General features: G+C 43.8%; 1 protein-coding gene and 1 pseudogene across 1 annotated transcript; one reads left to right on the top strand and one right to left on the bottom strand.

Moving 5' to 3' along the window:
• The first annotated feature begins 309 nt into the window (after window positions 1-309).
• LOC134205812 (putative fatty acyl-CoA reductase CG5065) lies at window positions 310-20,990 on the top strand. The gene is given in 7 exon segments (XM_062681414.1): window positions 310-652; window positions 721-1,026; window positions 1,095-1,466; window positions 1,468-1,493; window positions 19,558-19,815; window positions 19,880-20,005; window positions 20,067-20,990. Coding segments are annotated over 7 exon segments (1,611 nt in total). The 5' UTR covers window positions 310-400; the 3' UTR covers window positions 20,338-20,990.
• Window positions 20,991-21,046: 56 nt separating this feature from the next.
• On the bottom strand, window positions 21,047-22,136 carry LOC134205811 (ATP synthase subunit delta, mitochondrial-like; annotated as a pseudogene).
• Between the last annotated feature and the right edge of the window lie 2,416 nt (window positions 22,137-24,552).

Here is a 24,552-nt window from a genome sequence, read left to right as displayed (position 1 = left end):
TGGGAATTGATCAAACAAAAGGTTCGCGAAAATCTACATCGAATTTTTATTACCGCGGAAATCCGTTCAAATCGCTTGAAAGCATTTGTCTGAAGCTGACCAGATTTCACAAAACTCATGAAAAAACTGCTATTTGTAATCTGATAAACGTGATTTCAAGGTATAGATTACCCTATAGAAATTGCCTCATTTTCTACACCAAAAACGATATAACTTATCTAAGTGTTGGCCACCTTCTCCTACATGCTCGATATTGGAAATTAGATATGCGATCGCGACGCGCTCAACCGCATTTTAGTCGCGATCGGAAGGTAGTACTTGGTGGGTATTCGTCGCGTAAGGGCTACAGTTCGGTTGAGTGTGCTTGTCTATCGTGAAGTCGGAGAACCGTGATCACTAAATGCAGTCATTTTCAAATCATCCCACCGGGTTGCTCCCGGTCGAGGAAAACTATGACCCAAACAAACCATCGATCAAGGATTTCTACGCCGGAAGGGACATCTTCATTTCCGGCGGAACCGGGTTTATGGGCAAGGTGTTAATCGAAAAATTGCTACGATCTTGTAATAAGCTGAATAGGATTTTCCTTCTGTTGCGAGAGAAGAAGTCCAAGAAGATAGAAGATCGACTTCGAGAGATCCAGGAGCTACCGGTAGGTTAAAGATTTTTGAAAATTACTTCTGGATAAACGAGGCTGAAGTGTGATTTTACAATCGATAGCTATTCGAGGTGCTCCGTAAGCAAAATCCGGATGTACTGAAGAAGATGATCCCAATCAGAGGCGATGTATCACAACTGGAATTAGGATTGTCGGCGGAAGACAAAAAACAGATGAGTGAAGTTTCGGTAATCTTCCACGTGGCCGCGAATGTTCGATTTGACGACTCACTGAAGGATGCGGTCATCTTGAACACTCGTGGTACGCGTGAGATGATTCGTTTCGCAGAAACACTTAAAAACTTGTGCGTAATGATGCATGTTTCGACGACGTATTCCAACCCGGACAAGTATATTATCGAGGAAAAGGTGACGATTTTGCGGTTTCCAACGTAATTCCTGTTTTGATCGTCAAAATTTTTATCCCAAACAATTAGATCTATCCGCCGTACGCCGACTGGCAAGAAAGCATCAAACTGGCCGAAGAAATGGATGAACGCACGCTTGAAACCTTCGCTCCCATGTATATGAGCATGCTACCGAACACTTACGTGTTCACCAAATCTCTTGCCGAGCACATAATCAACGATCACAGGGAAAAGCTGCCGTTGATCCTCTTCCGGCCGTCGATCGTCATCTCCAGCATGCGAGATCCGATCCCCGGCTGGATTGACAACTTCAACGGACCGGTAGGCCTGCTGGTGGGCAGCGGCATCGGTTTGTGCCGAACCATGTACTGCGATCCGAACACCGTTGCCGACTACACGCCGGTTGACGTTTGCATCAAAGCGATGATCGTGGCAGCGTGGAAAGAAGGGCTCCGCCGTTATCCAGAGGTGAGTGGTGCAGTAGGAGATAATTAAAATGCGCAGTCGATGAGTCTATCGCGATCTAGTGGGTGGAGATAATCACGGGTTTATTAACAGTGGCGATTAAGTGCTTAGTAAAGTTGAATGATAAGCGGTAGTAACTGATTGGATGATGACCAATTGATCATCATTTTGTGAACTGTGAATGCGAGATCGCTAAACCATGTTAATGGCCTAGATTAATTAATGACATAACTTTGAGACAATGGATGCGATGTTCACATTGAAAATTAATGAGGGGCGGCAACTAATATAGTAATCGCATCATCACATCAACCATCCGCATGAGACGTCTAAGGAGCCCTACGTATAGACATTTTTCTTACTCCCACACCCCCCTAAGTTCTTGCGTTATTATTGTATGACGTCGCAGGTACTTTTTTCACTCATTTGAAACTTAGAAACAAGCTATTGATAAGTAGCGAACTATACATCACGGATGCAACCTTTTGGCAGTGGAAATTAATAAAACCGGACCCGAATTTTTAATGTTTTGATTGCGACGACTGGAATGCCGACGCTGGCGAATAAATTCTAACCGGTTTAATATATTGGAGCATTTACATTCTGAACTTCGTGGCGTGATCGGTGGACACGAGCCTCCGACGATGCATTATGGGTTGAAATATAAATAATTAAAATATACAATTTTTAGGGCATTAGGTGGAAGGTCAAACTTTATCAGGTTATTTATTATAAATGGGGACTCTCATGATCACGGCCGTTCAAAGGGTTAACTGATGACAGTTGTTCACGTGTATAATATTAGAAAAATGATAATGAGAATAGAGAACAATGGAGTTTGGTAACCATTTAACAATTAACTAATGAATTATTAATCGATGATTTCTGATTTATTGGAACTAATAATATCGTCAAGAAAAAAAAACAAATAAATGTTATGTATGAGAGGATTAGGAAGGCGTAGACTTCGTAGGGAAAAGAACCCGGCCTTCGAATTCATTACTAGACATCTACGGATACCAACCATGTATTAAAAGCGAGTAATTCGGTTGTAGTGTGGTTTATCAACAGACGATGGGGGCGTGATTTGGTATTTTGTGTTCCAATCTAATTTGAAGTTCTGATACCTGTTTTGCAGGAAAGAATTTTAATCCAGAGTGAAATGGAAAAATCTTATTTTTCATCTCTAAAAACACCTTACATAGATAGCGGCTATTACAAAATGATAAAAGAATACATAATGTGATTCAGGATTATGACGCACTTTAACCTATTTTACGCAGCTGTCCGAAATGAAACCCGTATTTCCGACGGCAATTAAGCGAAAACGAAGCGTTTTATTGATTTTATCCCGGAGACCAACACGCCTGTCCAACATTGGCAAACCTCTTCCTATCGTTTTGGGTTTTACAACTTTAAATTCTTTCGTTTTATTGTCATTGTTGCACACGCGATGTAACAGTTAAAATGTTCGGCTTCTTGGCCCTTCATCCTTAGGCTTTATAATTGTTCCTTTGAAAAAATCATACATAAAGTTATTTAAAAGGCATGGTTTGTTTTTGGAACTTATAAATTAAGAACTTGATAAGCCTAACTACGCTATTTACACAACAAAATTTGATAAGCAGCCAGAAAATAGCACCTAGTGCTCTGATTGCAGGCTGATCGGAAAATGCGCAACAAATTATGAACCTTTCCTTGTATTCACCAAAGCGCTCGTCTAAATGAATGAATCTTGGATGTTCTTGTCCACACCCGTTGAGGATCATCTGTAGGGACTTGTTGTAAACCCGTAGGAGTTTTATGTGGTGGGTTTTGGTCCTTTAGATCTCGTAGACCGCCATGCCATATTCGATCATAGGGAGGATGATTTGCTTGTAGAGCATGAGCATGAGCATTATTGACCGCCCACGGTTGCTACTCCGTTATTGCCAGGTCAGCTGTAATTACACAGAGAACCAACAGATGGTGTTTGGGACTAACATTATCTTCAATGTGTAAGAACTGGTGACCCAAAATTAAGCAATACCAGCGCCGGCCGTGTCCGAATGCAGGTCAATTAGGGAATAGGTAGGATAATGTTGACGTGAAACTCGCTTTGATAGAAGCCGACGAGTCATCTGCACTTCCACGAGAAATCACTGGGATGTTGGATATATGGGATAGGGAGTGTAGCAGGGTTCGTTTTGGTAAACGTTATGCCGTGTGTAGCGTGTAGTTTTATCGAGATTATACAAAAACACAATTAAACGCGCACTAATTAATTGGCTTTTCGACCGCACAAAGCAGAACAAAATATTTTGATGATCGCGCGATCGTTCTGCTCACTGAAGGAGCTGTCCGACGAACTCGACGGAGAATATATTTGGATGCATGGGAGGCGGGATGGAATGTTTCTGATCTGGGTTAAACATGTCGGGTAGAGGTCTGTTTCCGGTTGTAGCGCCAGTATCTTGAATAAAATGATGGACGAATGGACAAGTGGTGTTTTGCGTTTCGTCTTAGTCCAACAAACTTGATAAAACCCTAAATTATCCTGTCTTTATTTCAAAATTTTCGCTCTGGAAATAGAGAGAGAAAATCTGTCAAGCGTAAAATCACGTCCTTCCTGCTCGAGGCCTACTCAGATCCTCCTCCGAACATAGGGAGGATGATTTGCTTGTAGACAACAAATACCTACGGTTGATCAGTTAATGAGTGATCTAATAATGGACTGCACCATGGTGTGACACATTTGATGCGGATGTGAATCTTTTTTGACCGCAGTTTCTTCTACGCCTTCGTATTTAACGACTAACATTATGAATTAAAACCAAATCGACCACGTTCCAATCACCGGTAAATTCTTCTCCGACATCACGAACGTCCGCACTTACCGCAGTGCGAATATTGAATCCGACCACTACCTCGTTGCAGTATGCCTGCGCTCAACATTGGGCGACTACAAGACGGTAGACTAGCCCAAGCATACGCGCAGCAGCTGGAAGTGGCACTCCCAACAGAAGAGCAGCTAGGCGCAGCTACTCTTGAAGATGGCTGGAAAGATATTCGATCCGCCATTGGTAACACCGTAACCGCTGCACTTGGCACGGTGCCCCCGGATCAGGTAAACGACTGGTATGACGACGAATGTGAGCAGTTAGTTTAGGAGAAGAATGCAGCATGGGCGAGATTGCTGCAACGCTGCACGAGGGCGAACGATGCACGATATAAACGGGCGCGGAACAGACAAAACTCGATTTTCTGTAGGAAAAAGCGCCAGCATGAAGATCGAGACCGTGAAGAGACGGAGCAACTGTACTGCGCTAATAACGCACGAAAGTTCTATGAGAAGTTGAACCGTTCACGTAAGGGCCACGTGCCACAGCCCGATATGTGTAAGGACATAAACGGGAACCTTCTTACGAACGAGCGTGAGGTGATCCAAAGGTGCCGGCAGCACTACGAAGAGCACCTGAATCCATGGCGATATGGCAGACAACGGTGGCGATATGGTAATGAACCTAATACGTGGCAGACGAAGATGGCGGTATGGTGATGGACCTGGGAGAACGCGCGCCGGACATAATTTTACCGGCTCCGGATCTTCAGGGTTGACCAACTATCAGGATAGCTATTTAAACACAGTTTTGGGAGGAGGAAGTTTTGCCGCAGGAGTTATGAGAGGGGAGTTTTGAACGTGGCATCTTCACAAGCCGGGTAGTGCCGAGGAGGCATCTTTCAGTAGGACAGGGTGAAATGAGGATGCTTCCTTCGTTCATCGGCAGTGTTTCAGATGCGAGTGAGTGTTGTGTAAATACAAAACCATATTAGCGAGAAAGATAGAGAATGCATTATATACCTCTCTTTTACACATTCATTCCAACAGAAATGTGCAACTCAGTATAAGTGAGGCAAGTTAAATATTCTCTGCACTAGCGGGGGCTTGATTTCACTCTCCAGCTGTTTCATACAGCAGTGCCATATGGAGTGAGGAAGCATTCTTCACTAAGCACTTTGAAACTGTTCTCTCATGAGGCTACATTCCTCGGGAGTATATCTGGTGCTGAAGCATCGGTCCTCATCTTCATTGCCTCATTCATCCAAGCCCTGGTGCCCACACATCATCTATTTATCGACTTCAAAGCCGCATATGATACAATCGATCAGGATCAGCTATGGCAGCTAATGCACGAAAACGGATTTCCGGATAAACTGATACGGTTGATCAAGGCGACGATGGATCGGATACGGATACGTACTTTGGATTCCGCAAAACGTTCCGATCGAATAGAGTTTGCCGCCGTGCCAAACTGACTATCTACAAAACTGAGTTCAGCAACTGCCAACAGCTGGTCATGGTAGAAGTGTATCGTAGTGACTTACTGTGTAGTGCCCATCCTGTTCTTCACCACCCACCCATCTTGTTTATGGTGCTGGGACAAATGAACCTAGTGCAGTTTACCCCAACCCACCTGACAGTCCATCGTGTGACCCACACTTCAATAGACAGGTTGATTAATCTAGAGCCCTGATGAAGATCCAAACCCCCGGATCGAAACGTTGGCAATGATTTGAAATTATCAACATTTTCATGTGACTGAAAGCCGAAAATCCTGAAAATTATCTACAAAACGCTTATTAGACCGGTAATTCTCTACGGACACGAGATCTCGACGATGCTCGTGGAGGACCAACGCGCACTGGGAGTTTTCGGAAGGAAAGTGTTGCGTACCATCTATGGTGGGGTGCAGATGGCGGACGGTACGTGGAGGAGGCGAATGAACCACGAGTTGCATGAGCTGCTGGGAGAACCATCCATCGTTCACACCGCGAAAATCAAACGACTGCGGGGGGCCCGGCACGTAGCCAGAATGTCGGACAGTAACCCGGTGAAAATGGTTCTCGACAATAATCCGACGGGCACAAGAAGGGTGGTTTCGCCCAAACATTGTGGAGTGTCGGACAGACTGGAAGAGCTGACATTGCCGGGAGCGACGGGCTGGAACATGAAAGTTAAGTTCGATTCGCGTCATCAATATCTGCAGCGTTCCGGCGCATGAAGCCTAGTACGGAGAAAGCCTTGGCGGTAGTCGTTGCAATATGCTCATTCAAATTCAGCTTGCGATCGAAGTTTACAGCATAAGTCGTTCACGAAGATGATGAAAATCAGCGGCCCTAGGTGACTGCCTTGTGGCACTACGGATGGCGTAGGATATGTATTGGATGAGACAGTGTCTAATTTAACGAAGGATGACCTACCGTAATCCGTAAGGAACTTTATCGAAAGCCTTCGAAATGTCGATGTAAATGCTGTCAACTTGACATCTCTTCTCCAGGTTTGCATTCAGTTAGCTAGTGTAGGTCATCAGGTTTGTTACAGTTGATTTCGTACAAAGTCATGTTGGTACTCAAAGATAACAGGTTTAGCAGCCACATACATACGTTCATGAATCAGAAGTTCGAGTGTTCTGGCCAGACAACTAAGAATCGAGATTGGACGATAGTTCTCAACATTATGGGAGCTACCCGCCTTATGAATTGGAGTAACTGCTGATATTTTCCACTCATCTGGGAAGACTTCTAGCGCAAGCGACAGGTTGAACAAAATGCAAACTGGCAATACTAATACGTCAGCACATCGTTGAATGAAAACAAGAGGTAGTCTATCTGGACGTGGACTTTTCGATGGATCAACAGCTCCTAATGTTTTTGAAATTTCAGCTACGGATAATGTGGGGCGCGGAAAGTTCATGTTGTATGATGGAAGAGAGTTAGGTTGTTAGGTCTGTCGAATCTGGAGAAGGATTCGTATTGTACACCGACTTGAAAAAACTTGCGAATAGTTGAGTAGATTGAGCTGTATCGTTCGATGTAACATCAGCATAATTCACAGTGGATAACATCACATTCGATTTTTCCTGGATTTGATCAAGAGCCAGAAAGCTGACGGGTTCGATTTAACTTCATTTTGTACACGGTGAACATACTCACGAAAGGTAGACGACACGAGATTTTCGTACTCCGATTCAACGGGTTGCAGAAGAGCTACTATCCGGTTACGGAAAAAACCTGCCACGCGTTTTACGAAGTATGTTACGTCGATGCTGTAGTTCAGCGTTCCACCAGAGTTGCTTGTACGACCTCCGAGGGAAAGATCTACGAAGAGGAACATACCTGCTTATCGTGTCGAAGACCGCGTTGTAGAATGATGTAATCGAGGTGTTAATATTGTCTCCACTGAGTATCTGCAAACAATCTAGTGAATTAGGCTCGTTCTTCACAGCCTCGTAGTCACAGCGAGAGAAGTCAAAATCTAAATCCATTTCTTCTACTGCAGATTGGAGATGATGAACCGGGTTACGAAAGTCCAGACGTTTGATTCACATTCTATACCACCCCGCCCAGCCCGTTGCTGTGGGCATGGAGTGCGATCCTCTCGTTTAATAAACAATGTGCACTCGCTTGACTGTGGATATACAACAGTAAAGCACATGTGGAGATTGGACAAATCAAGCATCCGAAAGATATTCAATTTGCAAAAAAGAGAGCTAACCGCGGTGCAGGTTGGTACTCGGATTCTGATGGCTTTTCCTCAAACGTGACCTTTAAGTGGTCTTGTTGTGTAGGGGTTATCACGCCTATCTAGAGAGTAGGAGGTTGAGGGTTCGAGTCCCTCCAAGACACGTGGATTCTTTTTCGCAAAATTTCATATCAATTTGTCCATTTCGAAACACATGCTGTGAATATGCACAGCCAAGATATTTAACAAAAAAATGGTTTTCGTAAGGTCGAGTTGCCGAATAATATGCAATTAATTGATTCTTCATCAGCAATTGTACTGATCAAGTAGAGGTTGTGTGTGGTCGTCAAGCTCAAGACCTCCGTCAGCCTTCACGACTTAGCGGCTACTGAATGAGTCCAAGATTCCCAAATTGGACGCATAGTCGAATCACTCACAATGCAATTGTCTTCGAGTGCTTCGACTATGCGTCCGATTTGGAAGTCTCGGGCTCATTCAGTAGTCGCTAAGTTGCGAAGACCGACGGAGGTCCTTCGTAGCCTAGTTGGTTAAAAGCACCAGTCTTGCGTATTGAGGGTCCGTCCATCCCATCGAAGGAAAGTGGTTACCTCCAATACATTTTTTAAATCAAAATATGATATACATAGGGGAACTGCTCCTGGATTTCATCTCATTATTTCGATGCTCATCTCATTAAACACAAAGCAATGGAAATGAACTTCTTCATTCATTCATTTATTTAGTCTACATCTAAACAGATAACACTGAATCAACAATTTGACGCCACAATACACGGTTCGAGGCCGCATCTCTCCATCCTCGAGTACGCCCCACGCTCGCCAAGTCGTTATGCACCTGGTCTGCCCATCTCGCTCGCTGCGCTCCACGCCGTCTCGTACCTGCCAGATAGGAAGCATGCCCTGCCCATCGTACCCTTCCGGCTTTAGCTACCTTCTGGATACTGGGTTCGCCGTAGAGCTGGGCGAGCTCGTGGTTCATTCTTCGCCGCCACACACCGTCTTCTTGCACACCGCCAAAGATGGTCCTAAGCATCCGTCTCTCGAATACTCCGAGTGCTTGCAAGTCCTCCTCGAGCATTGTCCATGTTTCATGTCCGTAGAGGACAACCGGTCTTATTAGCGTCTTGTACATGACACATTTGGTGCGGTGGCGAATCTTTCTTGACCGCAGTTTCTTCTGGAGCCCGTAGTAGGCCCGACTTCCACAGATGATGCGCCTTCGTATTTCACGACTAACATTGTTATCAGCCGTTAGCAAGGATCCGAGGTAGACGAATTCCTCGACCACCTCGAAGGTATCTCCGTCTATCGTAACACTGCTTCCCAGGCGGGCCCTGTCACGCTCGGTTCCACCCACAAGCATGTACTTTGTCTTTGACGCATTCACCACCAGTCCAACTTTTGTTGCTTCACGTTTCAGGCGGGTGTACAGTTCTCCCACCTTTGCAAATGTTCGGCCGACAATGTCCATGTCATCCGCGTCACAAATAAATTGACTGGATCTGTTGAAAATCGTACCCCGGCTGTTACACCCGGCTCTCCGCATGACACCTTCTAGCGCAATGTTGAACAACGGGCACGAAAGTCCATCACCTTGTCTTAGTCCCCTGCGCGATTCGAACAAACTGGAGTGTTCGCCCGAAATCTTTACACAGTTTTGCACACCATCCACGATTGCTTTGATCAGTCTGGTAAGCTTCCCAGGGAAGCTGTTCTCGTCCATAATTTCCATAGCTCTACGCGGTCTATACTGTCGTATGCCGTCTTGAAATCAACGAACAGATGGTGCGTTGGGACCTGGTATTGACGGCATTTTTGAAGGATTTGCCGTACAGTAAAGATCTGGTCCGTTGTCGAGCGACCGTCAACGGAGCCGGCTTGATAACTTCCCACGAACTCGTTCACTAATGGCGACACACGACGGAAGATGATCTGGGATATCACTTTTTAGGAGGCATTAACTTCACACTTCAGCTTGTCGTCTTTCTTGTAGATGGGACATATAACCCCTTCCTTCCACTCCTCCAGTAGCTTTTCAGTTTCCCAGATTCTAACTATCAGTTTGTGCAGGCAAGTGGCTAGCTTTTCCGGGCCCATCTTGATGAGCTCAGCTCCGATACCATCCTTACCAGCTGCTTTATTGGTCCTTAGCTGTTGGATGGCATCCTTAACTTTTCTCAAGGTAGGAGCTGGTTGGCTTCCATCGTCCGTTGAACTGCCGTAGTCATCTTCTCCGCTCCGCTTCTCTGCTTCCACCTTTCGATCACCACACGTTCGTCCGTCAAGATGCTCCCATCCTTATCCCGGCACATTTCGGCTCGCGGCACGAAGCCTTTGTGGGATGCGTTGAGCTTCTGATAGAACTTGCGTGTGTCTTGAGAACGGCACAGCTGTTCCATCTCCTCGCACTCCGCTTCTTCCAGGCGGCGTTTCTTCTCCTGAAAAAGGCGGGTCTGCTGTCTCCGCTTCCGTCTATAACGTTCCACGTTCTGCCGGGTACCTTGCTGTAGCGCGACCGCCCGCGCTGCGTCCTTCTCCTCCAGAATCTGTCTGCACTCTTCGTCGAACCAATCGTTCCGTCGACTTCGTCCCATATACCCGACGTTGCTCTCCGCTGCGTCGTTAATGGCTGCTTTAACTGTATTCCAGCAGTCCTCAAGAGGAGCCCCATCGAGCTCACCCTCTTCCGGCAACGCTGCCTCGAGATGCTGCGCATATGCAGTGGCGACATCAGGTTGCTTCAGTCCAGTGGCGTAGCCAGAAAATTGGTCTGGGGGGGGGGTTTCTGAACATTTTTTTTTTACGAGAAAAAAAATTTCTTCTAAAAATTTTGTCTCCGGGGGAGGGGGGGATTTATGCCCAAAACCACCCCCGTGGCTACGCCACTGCTTCAGTCGCTCTAGGTCGTACCGCGGCGGTCCGGTACCGAACATTGTTGATGACGGATAGTTTTGGGCGCAGTTTAACCATCACCAGATAGTGGTCAGAGTCGATGTTAGCGCCACGATATGACGTCGATAATGTCGGAGAAGTGCTGTCCATCAATCAGAACGTGGTCGATTTGTGATTCTGTCTGCAGTGGGGATCTCCAGGTGTACCGATACGGGAGGCTGTGTTGGAAGTAGGTGCTGCGAATGGCCATATTCTTGGAGGCGGCGAAATCAATTAGTCGTAGGCCGTTTTCGTTCGTCAGCCGGTGAGCGCTGAACTTCCCAATAGTCGGGCTAAACTCCTCCTCTTGGCCAACCTGAGCGTTCAAATCTCCTATGATGATTTTTTCCGTCGTGGCTTGGGCAACTGTCGTACTCACGTTCCAGCTGCGCGTAGAATGCGTCCTTATCATCATCAGTGCTTCCGGAGTGTGGGCTATGGACGTTGATTATGCTGAAGTTGAAGAACCGGCCTTTGATCCTCAACCTGCACATTCTTTCACTGATCGGCCACCACCCGATCACGCGTCTTTGCATATCGCCCATCACTATGAAAGCTGTTCCCAGCTCGTGTGTGTTGCCGCAGCTCTGGTAGATGGTATGATTACCTCTAAACGTTCGCACCATTGATCCCTTCCAACAAACCTCCTGCAGCGCTACGATGCCGAATTCACGGTCCTTGATCACATCGGCAAGTATGCGTGTGCTTCCGATGAAGTTGAGAGATTTGCAGTTCCACGAACCGAGTTTCCAATCGCTAGTCCCTTTTCGTCGCAGTGGTCTTCGCCGATGGTTCCGGTCCGTACTCTCTTGTTGATTGTTCGTTGCGTGAGTTTTTTTTGGCTGGCTTGCAGGGCCTGACACCAAACCCCCTAAATTTCCGGAGGACCATTCCTCCTTATTTCCGGTGGACCATGGTGCACAGTTTCACTTGGAGTCCCTCGCTGGCACTCAGACGATGATCAGCCGCCCCTAACATGGAGGACAGACCCTGTTGGGAGCCGATCCTGACATGGAAAACAGACGCTCAGTAAGATTTGCACCTCCGGAGAGGAGCAAACCCCCTCCCCCCTCCCCTGTCAGCATACGACCATAGTTCCCACCGGGGTTTGTTACCCGATCTTACCTAAGGTGGCTCGTATCCCGGCCAGCACCACGGTGAGGTAGGGATAGGAGTAGCTGGGTAAGAGGCTTGCCGTGATTTGTTCCTTATTTTTGTGATTTTTTCAGCAGTGAGCACGCATGTTTACAAAAAGAAGCGACGAAATTGGTGCCGTATTTCTTTGTTTCGCGATGAGATGAATGGAGATCGGAACATTTCCCCTATTCACATATGAGTTTTCAGAACATAGTAAATTAATGTCAATACCCGAAAAATAGGCAATTAACTTTGATTGAGCATATTTTTTTTGTTAAAACCTTACACTAAACTTACACTTCTTTATCTTTATAGTTTCTTGTGACATTCGCTTTTTTACTGCCGCTAACCGCAAGTCAGACTTATCTGTATATGGCGCCCATATCGAAGGTTCTCTGTTTGAACAACTTGTTTGAAGAAATCTCAGCGTGCAAATTTATGACAAATGTTCAGCTTCTGATTTTTAAGAATTTAACGGTAAATCACACATAGGCAATTATATAACTCAAATTTCCAGGGAAAAAAGAGGAATAATAATATAATAAATTAGCAATCATTTGTCATAAATTTAAACAACGACGTTTGGGGGAAACAGTATTTTTATGCACTTAAAAGCTTAAAAATCACTTTAACATGGACAAAACGTGAACGGAACGTATCGCAATGTTCACAAGACTTGTAGAGCATACCAAAAGCTTCCGTATAGAGGTTGTTGCGATAGTTTTCGACGTTTATATCTCTTGTTAGATTTTTTCCAAAATTGAAAATAGCCCAAAAACACTAAATTGACTTGAGCCACCTCGAAATTTTATCCGAATTAGCTGAAAATTTGACAGGAGACTTATTTTAGCATAAGAATTGTGATTCTGGGCTGACCGGTTGAATGTTTGATACTTTTTAAAAACATGAAGAGGTCTAATGCTCACCTCTTTCATTCAATTCGCGCTAACACATACTACTCTAGTCACTCGACCTAACTCTCGCTCTAGCATCCTGGTGGTGCATCCGAGGTGCTTACCTCGCTTATACCATATGAGACTATAGATCACCTCGAACATACCGTGTGAGACTGATTTGTGTGCTCATTCCTTTCATACCATGTGAGACTGACTTGGATGCTCACCCACACTCCTCTGCCACGCCGCCGGGTATCAGTAGTCATTCGCTACTCCTAGCACGGCATGTGCAGTCCATGCATACACCTATTCATTGACACTTCTGCCATGCTTTGAGGTGACGATCTCGGTTGCCACCCGCTGCGCCATTACCTCTGCATGGGCAGACCATTCACATACTTCTCCGCGTTCGGAACTTTTCACTCTAACTAACCAATCACAAGTTAGTACTGCTTGTCGATTGCTGCTCGGCGCGCCAGATTCTCTGCAAGCTGTAGGCAATCTGAGTGGTTGCAGTCGAGACTGCGTTCCACTTCTCCATCGCTTGACACATTCTCTGGATAAGGTTATCCGGAGTTGTGTCTCAAACAGCATCGCTCTACCATTCTGCATCAGTGATCTATTCATTCTTCCAATAAATCCGTTTTTGTTTTGAGTACACGGTACTATGGGCTTATACTTAGGGCTGCAAAATGGTGGGTTGACATCAAGGAAGGAGCGCTCAACAGAGCTCTGGTCCCCACAAGTCCCTATCTCACGCTTCCACGGGTCGTCCGATGACAAAAGACCGCCAGCTAAGGGTTGTGTACTTAGCTGGTAGTGCAGCCTAGGCACTGTTGTCCTTCTGACATCAGCTAGAGTGAGAAGGTACGCCTCGAGCGTCTGTTCACCAGGAGGTGCGGCTCAAACAGCGTCTGCCTGGTACCCAGCGGCTGATTAACGAAATGCTGTATCGCGTCAGCTACACCTAAGGTGGCAGCCCCATCATCGCGATGTAGGTAACGCGACCCCGGTAAGGTAGCTTACTGAAGCGTCTCAAATACCACGAAAAATGGAGATGATAGAAGAAAAAGAGAACGTTATTTTTGGCAACCGAATCGGCAACGAAATAAGGACTATGATTGGAAACTCGGTACCTGGAATGTCAGGACCCTAAATGAACCTGGACGAGTGAGCCTTCTGGCTCGTGAACTGCAGAAGGTTGGAGTGAACGTGGCTGCTATTCAAGAAGTCCGATGGCCTAGATCCGGAGAACGTGAATTCCGAACCGTGGACCCCACGACCAATACTGCATTCAAGTATAACATCTATCACAGCGGCGGTGAAAAAGCAGAGCATGGAGTTGGTTTCGTAGTGATGGGCAAGCAGATGAAGCGACTGATGCGGTGGAAACCCATTAGCGAACGAATCTGTGTGTTGAGGATACGGGGCAAATTCTTCAATTACAGCCTAATCAACGTTTACGCACCGACAAACGATAAATCCGACGACGTGAAGGACACGTTTTATGAATGCCTTGATAAAGTCTATGGAGAGTGCCCAAAGCACACGCAGAAAAAAATATTTTAAAAACAATAATATCTAACATAAATTCAACAAGAATCTCGCATTGTTTTGGCGGTAATAAGAATTCTTGTTGTTTCAACAATCCAATATTGTTATTTTTATAGAAGCTTAAAAAGTTTGACTTCAAAACAATTTGTAACATTTTTTTTATTGTATTTCCGATTTGATTCTAATTTAGATTGCTGCAGGCCTGCTGCAGATTACGGCCAGCCTAAATTCCTCGTCAAGTGCTAATTTTGGTTCGAAGTTGAACCTCATGAGACCCATTTAAAATCTGAAATAAAATCTGTTGTATTAAAAAGAAGAACTTATATTAATAACAAAAATCATACACAACATACCTTGATGCATGGCAAATATCCGGGGTAGTTTTCTCTCAATTCTCTCCAAACACCCGCGAAAAACGTTGTTTTGGACTTCCAATGTCCCACGATTGTTTACACGAAAAACGAACCGAACATTTCAAATTGCCTCATTATTTTTGGTTTTCAAATATGTTTCATAATCAGATTTTTATAAACTGTTCTGTATACTCAGTTAAGTTAAAAAAAAGGGAATAGGGCTAGTGAAGTTGATTTTTTCTAACTATGCTAGATAGTAGTGCGCTACCTATCATCGCATATTTGTAAAATTCGACAAAAGGCGGCATGGGAGAAATGGAACGATAAAGTATGTGATATACTTATGATGCGGTCACTTTGCTCAATGTTAAAAAACAACTGTTAGTTTTTTTTCAAGTATTTTAGAACATACCTTCTGATTCATCTGGACATCCGCCGAGTTTCAGCTAACAAGATTTTTGCCGAGATTGCCTAAATTGTATTACAGCTATTAAGCGGCATTCAATAAGTGAAACGTCAACATGTTGCATTTTTAAAAAGGCTTTTGAAATTTCTAAGAAAACATATTTAATAAGAAATTTTGTCCACAGAAACCTACTGAGGTTATTTTCAAATGTATACATTGAAATGTTGAAATTATTCGAGCTTTTTCAAAAAGCTCCATCCTAACAAGTATTGTTGAAATAATAATATTTTGCTATTGATGTTATCTTACCAAATCTAGTTGAAACAAAAAGAATTCAATTATTTTCAATGAAATATGACGATATGAAAACAACAATCATATTTTTTGGTTCAATGTTAACAGTTTTCTGTCCGTGATGACGTGAAAATTGTTATCGGAGACGCTAACGCTCAGGTCGGTAGAGAGGACTTTTTCCGTCCCATAATCGGTAGGGAGAGCCTTCACTCCGCTACCAATGACAACGGCCTACGGCTAGTAAATTTTGCTGCTGCCAGAGGGATGGTCGTCAGTAGCACCTACTTTGCACGAAAGAACATCCGAAAGCACACCTGGAGACACCCAAATGGTGAAACTTGCAACCAGATAGACCATGTTCTGGTGGATGGACGCCATTTCTCGGATGTTATCGATGTGCGGACATTCAGAGGTCCGAACATTGACTCTGATCACTACCTCGTTGTCAGTAAAATTCGATCACGGTTGTCAACTGTATCGAACGAAAGATCACAGCGAACGATGCGTTACAATATCCAGCGATTGTCGGCGGAAGGAGTATCGGCTGAGTACCGCCAGAAGCTCGACGAACGGATAAGTGCGATCAACGTTAGCGACAACATCAACGGTCGATGGGAGTCGATCCATGGAGCGGTGAGCACAACAGCATGAGAAGTGGTAGGCACTGCACAGAGGCGACCCAGGACGGGTTGGTTCGATGTGGAGTGTCAGAGAGTGACAGACGAGAAGAACGTTGCCAGAAGCCGGATGTTAGTGTCGGGTACCCGATCGAATAGAGATCGGTACAAGGAAGCAAGAGCAGCCGAAAAACGAACCCACCGCAGGAAGAAAAAAGAGTACGAAGAACAAGTTATTAGTGAGGCGCAGGGAAAAATGGAGCAGAACGATATGCGGAGGTTTTATGAGTCTGTCAATGGCGTGCGGAGAAAGACAGCACCATCTCCCGTCATGTGCAACGACCAACAAGGGAATTTGCTGACAGATAAAACTGAAGAGGCTGCCAGGTGGAAGCAACACTTCGAGACTTTGTTGAATGGAGGAAGTGACGGTGCATCGGTGAACAGAATAAATATTAGCGACGATGGACAAGCTGTGGAGTCACCTACACTAGATGAGGTTAAAAAAGCTGTTAAAGAGCTGAAAACAATAGGGCTGCGGGGAAGGACCAGCTCCCGGCTGAACTTCTCAAACATGGCAGTGAACAGCTTTATGAAGTTCTGCCGCATATTATGTCGAAAATATGGGAAGACGAGGAAATGCCTGCTAGCTGGTTGGACGGCCTCATTTGCCCTTTCTTTAAGAAAGGGCACAGACTGGAGTGCGCCAATTACCGAGGAATAACCCTCCTTAATTCGGCGTACAAAATTATGTCCCGTATTCTGTTCAACAGATTGAGACCGCTTGAAGAGTCCTTCGTCGGCGAATACCAAGCAGGTTTTCGTGGGGACCGATCAACGACGGATCAAATGTTTACCCTGAGACAAATCCTCGGTAAATTCCAGGGGTACAACTTGCAGACACATCATCTGTTTATTGATTTCAAGGCGGCGTACGATTCAGTGAAACGGAATGAATTATGGCAAATTATGCTTGAACATGGTTTTCCGGCGAAACTGATACGGCTGATTCGTGTAACGTTGGACGGATCGAAATCAAGTGTAAGGGTTGCGAATGAAATATCGACGTCATTTGTTACCTTAGATGGATTAAAGCAGGGTGATGCACTCTCGAACCTACTGTTCAATATAGCGCTCGAGGGAGCGATTAGGAGAGCTAGTGTGCAAAGAAGCGGTACCATTATCACAAAATCGCATATATTATCGGAATAGATCGCCGTGCCGTGGAAGAGGCTTTTGCGCCTTTTAAGAGGGAGACAGCGAGGATTGAACTCACGATCAACACCAGCAAAACGAAGTACATGGTCGCTGGCAATCAACGTGGGTTCATTAGTGGTGGTGGTAGCGAAATGGTGAAAAATTGAAAGTGGTGGAAGAATTTGTGTATCCTGGAACATTAGTGACGTGCGATAATGATGTTACCCGCGAGGTGAAAAGGCGTATTGCAGCTGCAAATAGGGCTTATTACGGACTTCGTAACCAGCTTAAGTCCCGTAGTCTGCAAACGAAAACAAAACTCGCGCTGTATACTACTCTGATTCTTCCGGTGGCTTTATACGGCCATGAGACATGGACGTTAAAGGAGGCTGATCGAAGAGCTCTCGGAGTGTTGGAGCGTAAGGTGCTGCGGACAATACTCGGCGGTAAACAGGAGAACGGTATCTGGCGGCGTCGCATGAATCACGAATTGTACCAGGTGTATAAAGGGCTGGATATTATTAAGCTTATACAACACGGCAGACTACGGTGGGCTGGTCACGTTGTTCGTATGCCGGAAGAACGTCAAGCGAAGATAATATTTAGTAGAGAACCCGGAAGAGGTCGCAGGCTTCGTGGAAGGCCGCGTACACGATGGCTTTTTGCAGTTGAAGAGGACCTGAGGGCGCTCAATGTTCAGGGCGACTGGAAGCGATTGGCCCAGGATCGAGTCCACTGGAGAAGGATACTCCATTCGGCGTAGGTTCATCGAAGAGCTGTAGCCCATCGATATCAAGTAAGTACACGGTACTGTGAAAACTATCTGAATTCCTTTTCGTTTGCAGTTATTCCAAAAACTCATTGTTATACAGGATTTCCACATATTCTTCAGCATTATCGAATCTTGGCATTAAAATTTTGAAATTGCTTTAAATTCCTTAAAGCACTTAACTTCTTTAAAATTCTTTATTATAGTGATTTTTTACTAGACCTAATCCATACGAGTGTCGATATTTAATAGAGAACAGCTTCTCTCGCATGCTGACCATGGTCGCAGTCCCAGCTTTTTCGTAGATCTTGATCAAGACGTCTATGGCCTCCTTGGCGAACTACAAACCGACGAACTTGTTGAGTACATCATCGACATCTTCTTCCATCTTGTTCCGTCGATTATTCAGCTTTTCCTTTCGCTATTTCTCTTGCTCTTCGTCAGCACAGACGACAAGAGTAAAGCATGTTTCTTCGGTGGGGATCATGACAATCGTATGAGACAACTTCAGTTTAACCAGCCGATGCGTTCGTGATCGAGGTGGGATCTGAATGACTCAACAACTAAGTTGGCAGCTGAATGACTCAAGGGTATTGAAAATCGGCTATGTCCACCGCCGGATCCACCCGGAATCTTTGGACCGACCTTGGTCATCCCTTGAAAAAAGTGCTTAGGACTAGAGCTGATTTTCCGCCGACGGGTATCCGTTACGTAACTCCCCGTAGGACCTGCTGGGAATTCTGAGTACATTGCAAGCACGTTGAAAATTAAATGGCTATAAAAATATGTGGTACTGAATGGCACGAGGAAAAGATCTAAAGGGCTTAATGTTTTGGTTCGCTTAATGGCACAAACGAGAGAGCCTCTTTGCTCAAAAGTGCACGAACTATGGAGCCGAAGGCCTCAGTTTGTTGTACTGCACGAGAAAGGCAACTACGACTGAGAGTGTTTCCCCGGACTCAAATAGCAGTTAGTTAGTAAGTGTACCCGTTCGGTTTAGGATATCTTTGAAAACGTGAGATATCTAGAACCTTACTTAATAAACGTGGTCAGGGATGTATTGAATACTAATAAATAGTTATGAAGGAGTCACCAATACAATTTCTCGACTTCGAAGTTGAGTCAGGTACGAGACAATACAAACGGCATTACAGTAGGGGTCGAAATACGTGTCTGAAAAGATTACAACGTGGTGGAATTAAATAGAATAGTACTAAACTCATCTTATGGCAGGTGAAGACATTCCACTAAAAGACCTTAATAATTTTCATAAAGATAATTGAATAATATAAAAATGATAATTGTTGAAGCGAACATTTTATAGTTTGGTTCTACTTGGACAAAGGTTCATTAAAATACATACCTGAAATCTCTTTTTTTGCCATTCGCAGCACCCCAATATCGCCGGAATCTCAGCAGTTGGCGGTCTACAATTGCTGCATCTCGAATCTACGGAACTGTACCATGTCGCAGATCGTCGAAATGGGCAAGGTCCTCTCGGACGACATTCCCCTGGACCGGTGCGTCTGGGCTCCGGGTGGCGGCATCACGCAGATCAAGATCCTGAACACCATCCGGGTGATGCTGTACCACATCATGCCGGCCATCCTGATCGACGCCCTGCTTCGGGCCATGGGACAGAAGCCTTTGTGAGTACTTCGTCGGGTTTCAGTTTACTGCTCAAACGCTTTAGTTCTTTGATTTTTGTTTCAGTGTGGCCAAGCTGCAGCGGAAAATCTACAACGCTAACCTAGCGCTTGCTTACTTTATTCACAACAACTGGGACTTCAGGAACAGTAACTTTATCCGTTTGGCGTCGGAGATAAAACCGGAGGATAAGTAGGACTGACAAGATTCAAATAAACAAATAATCGTACTAACATTAAACAAACTTTTACAGCAAGGACTTCTACTATCGTGACTTCATCGAGTTCGACATAACGCTGTACTTTAGGAATTGTATCCTTGGCGCCCGTCGCTACCTGCTGCACGAGAAGGACGAAAACATCCCAAAAGCACTGCAGCATCATCGTCGCATGAAGTTGCTGGATAAAGTATGCAAAGTGCTTATTGTGGTCGGCTTCCTCTATATAGTGCTTATCAAATCGGACCTTCTGGGATTGTCTCTCTATCTGGCTTCGTATAGGACCAGCTATGATCTACAGCGGTAAACTAACTTGAAGTGTTTGGCAATGTTATGAACAAATAAATATTATTTCCGGTTATAGTAACGAGTTATTCATACAAATGTTTTTTTTTTTTGTATAGCTTGTTATTCTAATTATCTAAAATTCATTTAAGTTTAAACCCGGAATGGAATCGGATTGCAAAGTATCGGCTTCAGTGCTTTCTACAATCTAGATGAGGAAGGTTTATACTTTGTTGAAGCAGAGGGAAACGATGGAGGTTTCAAGCGAAAATCAAATCGAAGGGCACGAAGAAGAGGCTATGAGCATGGCGGATAATTCGAGACTGTAAGGTTGTGCTCGGAGACGCGCATTTTGCTATCTTGCCCAAACAACAACCAGTTCACTCGATCACTTAATGTTTATCAAGAAATATTACTTCTATACGAAGACGAATGTCTACTAGTAAGAAGCTTGTTCCAGTTGTTTCCTTCTTGATGTCCGCCAGGCAACTTTTTGTAATCTTTAGGTTTGATTTCACAGAAAAGCAACAATGGCGCCATTCTATACCACTCATATCAAATATCACTTCCACTTTTCATTATTTAAATTCACTAAAACCCGTTTGAAAAAAAAATGCCGTCTGCAGAATAGAAGCTTAGATTGTATTAGATATTTCTTTTACTGTCCTACGAAAGCAATGAATATTGTTACACTTCTAAACTCGCTGTCTGTTTTATTCCCTCCTCTTCTGGTTTTGTTCCAGTGCAACTTGCAATTCTAATGCAGAAGTCGCTTTCATTCGCCAATCGAATTCCACTATTGCCTTATCGCCGTGTATGTTGAATGTAAAGCTTCCTAAGAACAGTATCGACAAAAGTTGTATCTGAGATGGCAGTTTTACCACGATTACGCTTATTCGCAGCCTTCACCAGGGCTTCGGCAACTTCCACTGCGATTCCGGCCTCGGCACGGTCCTGAAATTAAGTCAAACGTTATTTATTTACTCATTCACCGAAAGTGCTCTTTCTAATGAACCACCACTAAGTCTCATACCATTTCTATGTGTTGATTGGCAAGTCAACGCAGTTTAATTCAATTGACTTGTTCAATATATTCAACTTTCTTTATATTCGAGAGAGATGAATAGTGATTTTAGATAAACGATTCACGTTCAAGTAAAACGATTTTCTCAATCCCTTGACTTAAACGCAAATTGAAAACTTAAAACCTCCTCTCAACTTTGTTGAGAACATCATAAGAAAAAAATCAAATCAATGTCAAGCATTGATTAGATTTTATCTAATAATACTTATTTTAATCATTCTTTAGATATTAGTCCGTTGGTATCGAATACAGTGGGTGGTTGTGGCAATGAAAATCTCACCTTATCGGTTGAGGCGGAGGGCAGCGGCCTTGAGCGCTAGACAGAATTTCGCGGCACGCACCGGCATCCAGGTCTTCAACGGGTGAGCTCTCTCAAAACCTGAACGGAGGAATCCTCATTAACGGTAATGGTGCGCTGGAAAAAAGATTTTCTTCTGAGCCCCATCCTGCTCGTAAACGGTGACTACACCGGGCTTCAGTACAGCTGTAAAAGAACGAGTTGTAGCTGGTAAATGCCTGTTAGACCCGGTTTTCTTACCCAGGGTGGGGACGTGCTTGAGGATACCGAAGGCACCGCTAAACGAGGGCACATCCACCTGCCGGATATTGGCAGAGTCGTAGTACACCTTGTTGGCGGCGGCCAATGTGAATGCCATATCGTCGGCATAGCTGCGGGACTGCATCGACCGTAGAGCCGGTCGGACAGAGGCGGCCAAACGAGCAGTGCTTCTCAGGCGAACGACATCTGGAAGGCGATGATGTTCCGGAAAAAATGGCAGAAATTATGTAATCGAAAGATGGATAAACGAATGAATCGTATGCTCTTCCGGGATGTTAAGGTTACAAACAAGGATTAGCTGTAACAACAGTTCCGCACAATATATTCGAAAACAATGGAAATATTCACTTACTTTGATTTTACTAAAAGTTTTGCATGGAAAACTTCAATAATGCGCAACCACGAAGAATGTCGCGCGAGTGTCAAAAATGCAAATGTTCGAATATCTCAGGTTCGAATTTTCGATGTTTACAAGCATTTGACAATTCGAACGTTTTTAGGGTAGGACATATTCGGATTCAAAAGTCTTTTCACGACATGAAAATTCAAGTCGAAACCAAATTCTTCACACGCTATTAGTTCACCAAATATGGGTGAAGAGTACCTAAATCACCAAAAGTACATACCTAGATATGGGTGATTTACGGTTTACCATATTTGGGTGTTTCAGTATATGAACAGTTATAGGTGAATATTACCAATTTGGTTTTTCTTTGTGTGAGTTTGAGTTGAACGAGTGAGCTCTCGCGACGATTGAGTTTTCCTTATTTCCTGATGTCGCAACTGCATCGCGACTGCATCTATGCCACCGCCGTGCGCATGATGGCACTAGTCGCACGAGTTGCGACAAAGAAACGGAGAAAACTCGATTGTCGCGAGAGCTCACTTCGTTTCAACTGAGGCAATATATTCATCAGCTTAGAAAAAAACTTGATAAATCGAGCAAACACCTTCCGGTACTCTGCAGATATCATTGAATTTGGATGATCCGCTGCGCTGGACATAAAAGAAAAACATTTTTAGGAAAATCGTGCCACATAGTATTGTCGCTCATGTTTCCGTAGTCCTTTGCGTTTAAAAAGATGATTTTCTTATGGTTTACGGAATTCATTTTTCCATCTTCCGGCGTTCCTGCGTTTAAAACGGATGATTTTCTTATGGTTACGGAGGCACCGTTTTCCATCTTCCGTTCCATACAGTTCAATTTGAAGTAAAGAAAGCGAATAAAAGTATCGAATGATTTGATCATATGTAAACAGTACTTACCATTTTATAGTATATAGTATCTCCTGCCATTGTTTTTCTAAATATAATATTTATTTAATTTGCCCAAAATAAATGAAAATTTTATAGTTGCTGAACTCGTTACACAGAGAGAAACAAATTGTGCTTTTGAGAATATCGGACTTTTGTTTTGAAAGTTGCTCATTTCTAGAATTTTGAGTAGCGAATCATTTCAGTGAGAACAAAACTTTCAATTTAGTTTTTTGGCGAACATTGCACTTTGAGTGCGAAAATTTTTGAACTGAGGGATAGAAAATTTAAATGAAATTTTCATTTTCTTGGTTTGGCAACTCTGGCGATAAATCAGAACACCTTAGCAACCAAACGAGCTGTCAACATCTTGTTTCAAAAATACTCCCGGCGTTTTCGGAAACAGTCAAGTGCTCCCCCTAAATAAATTGCTTCAACAAACTGAATGGAACCACAGGTAAATATCTCTTGCCATGGAAACTCCATGACCTCGATCTTTTATTCATCGATCGTCGGAGGATCCGTAGATACCTCGGAAAAGATCATCAAGCATAACTCGACCTAACCCCATCTAATCGGTCATCCGGCTATCTACATTCAACGATATACATTCGCTTTCTTTTGCGAAGTATTTCCATTCAGTATTAGTGAGAAAATTCAGGGTGCTGATATTAAATTTTTCCAGGTTGAAGCTGTTATAAGATTCGTCCAACAGAGAATACAAGTTTCGTGACGAATTCCGTCGGTACGCCGAAAACAAATCCCACCGGATGTTGAGGACACCTGAAACGCTTCCTTGATGAGGCAAGATTTAAAGAAAGTAACAGAAAAGAATGTTGCTTGATTTTTATTTGATTAAAAGGATAATAAAATAAAACGCAAAATAACCCATTCTTCTGCATTCTTAATGTTTTATTTGAAATTGGAAACATAAATTTAAAATTCGCATGAAATTGAGAGTGAATAAAGCTAGTTGTTTTGAAAGTATCAATAGTTGATTCTAATTGTACATAATCGTGTTTGAGAGGAGCATGTTATTTTGAACATATTCCTCCCGTCAAAGTTCTGCCAAGGTGACATTTTTGCATTAATTTAATACTATACTTTCTACTGAAAATCACTAACTATTTTTCTTAATTTTACCAACGTTTCTTTAATTTCCCAAGGTTTTATTTGTGTGTATGCAATTTGAATAAAATTTTCAGAAGCTATCAACGATTAAAATTTATGCACTAACAAGTTCTAAAACAATTAGAAGATTGTTACATTTGAGAACAATGTTGATGTATTATATCCATGGTGTTGATACAATATGACAACTATCGAGAAACAATATATGC

Source organism: Armigeres subalbatus, chromosome 1 (assembly GCF_024139115.2).
Source record: "Armigeres subalbatus isolate Guangzhou_Male chromosome 1, GZ_Asu_2, whole genome shotgun sequence".
In the NCBI taxonomy this organism is placed as follows: Eukaryota; Metazoa; Arthropoda; class Insecta; order Diptera; family Culicidae; genus Armigeres; species Armigeres subalbatus.
This window is presented reverse-complemented; position numbering and strand designations above follow the sequence as displayed.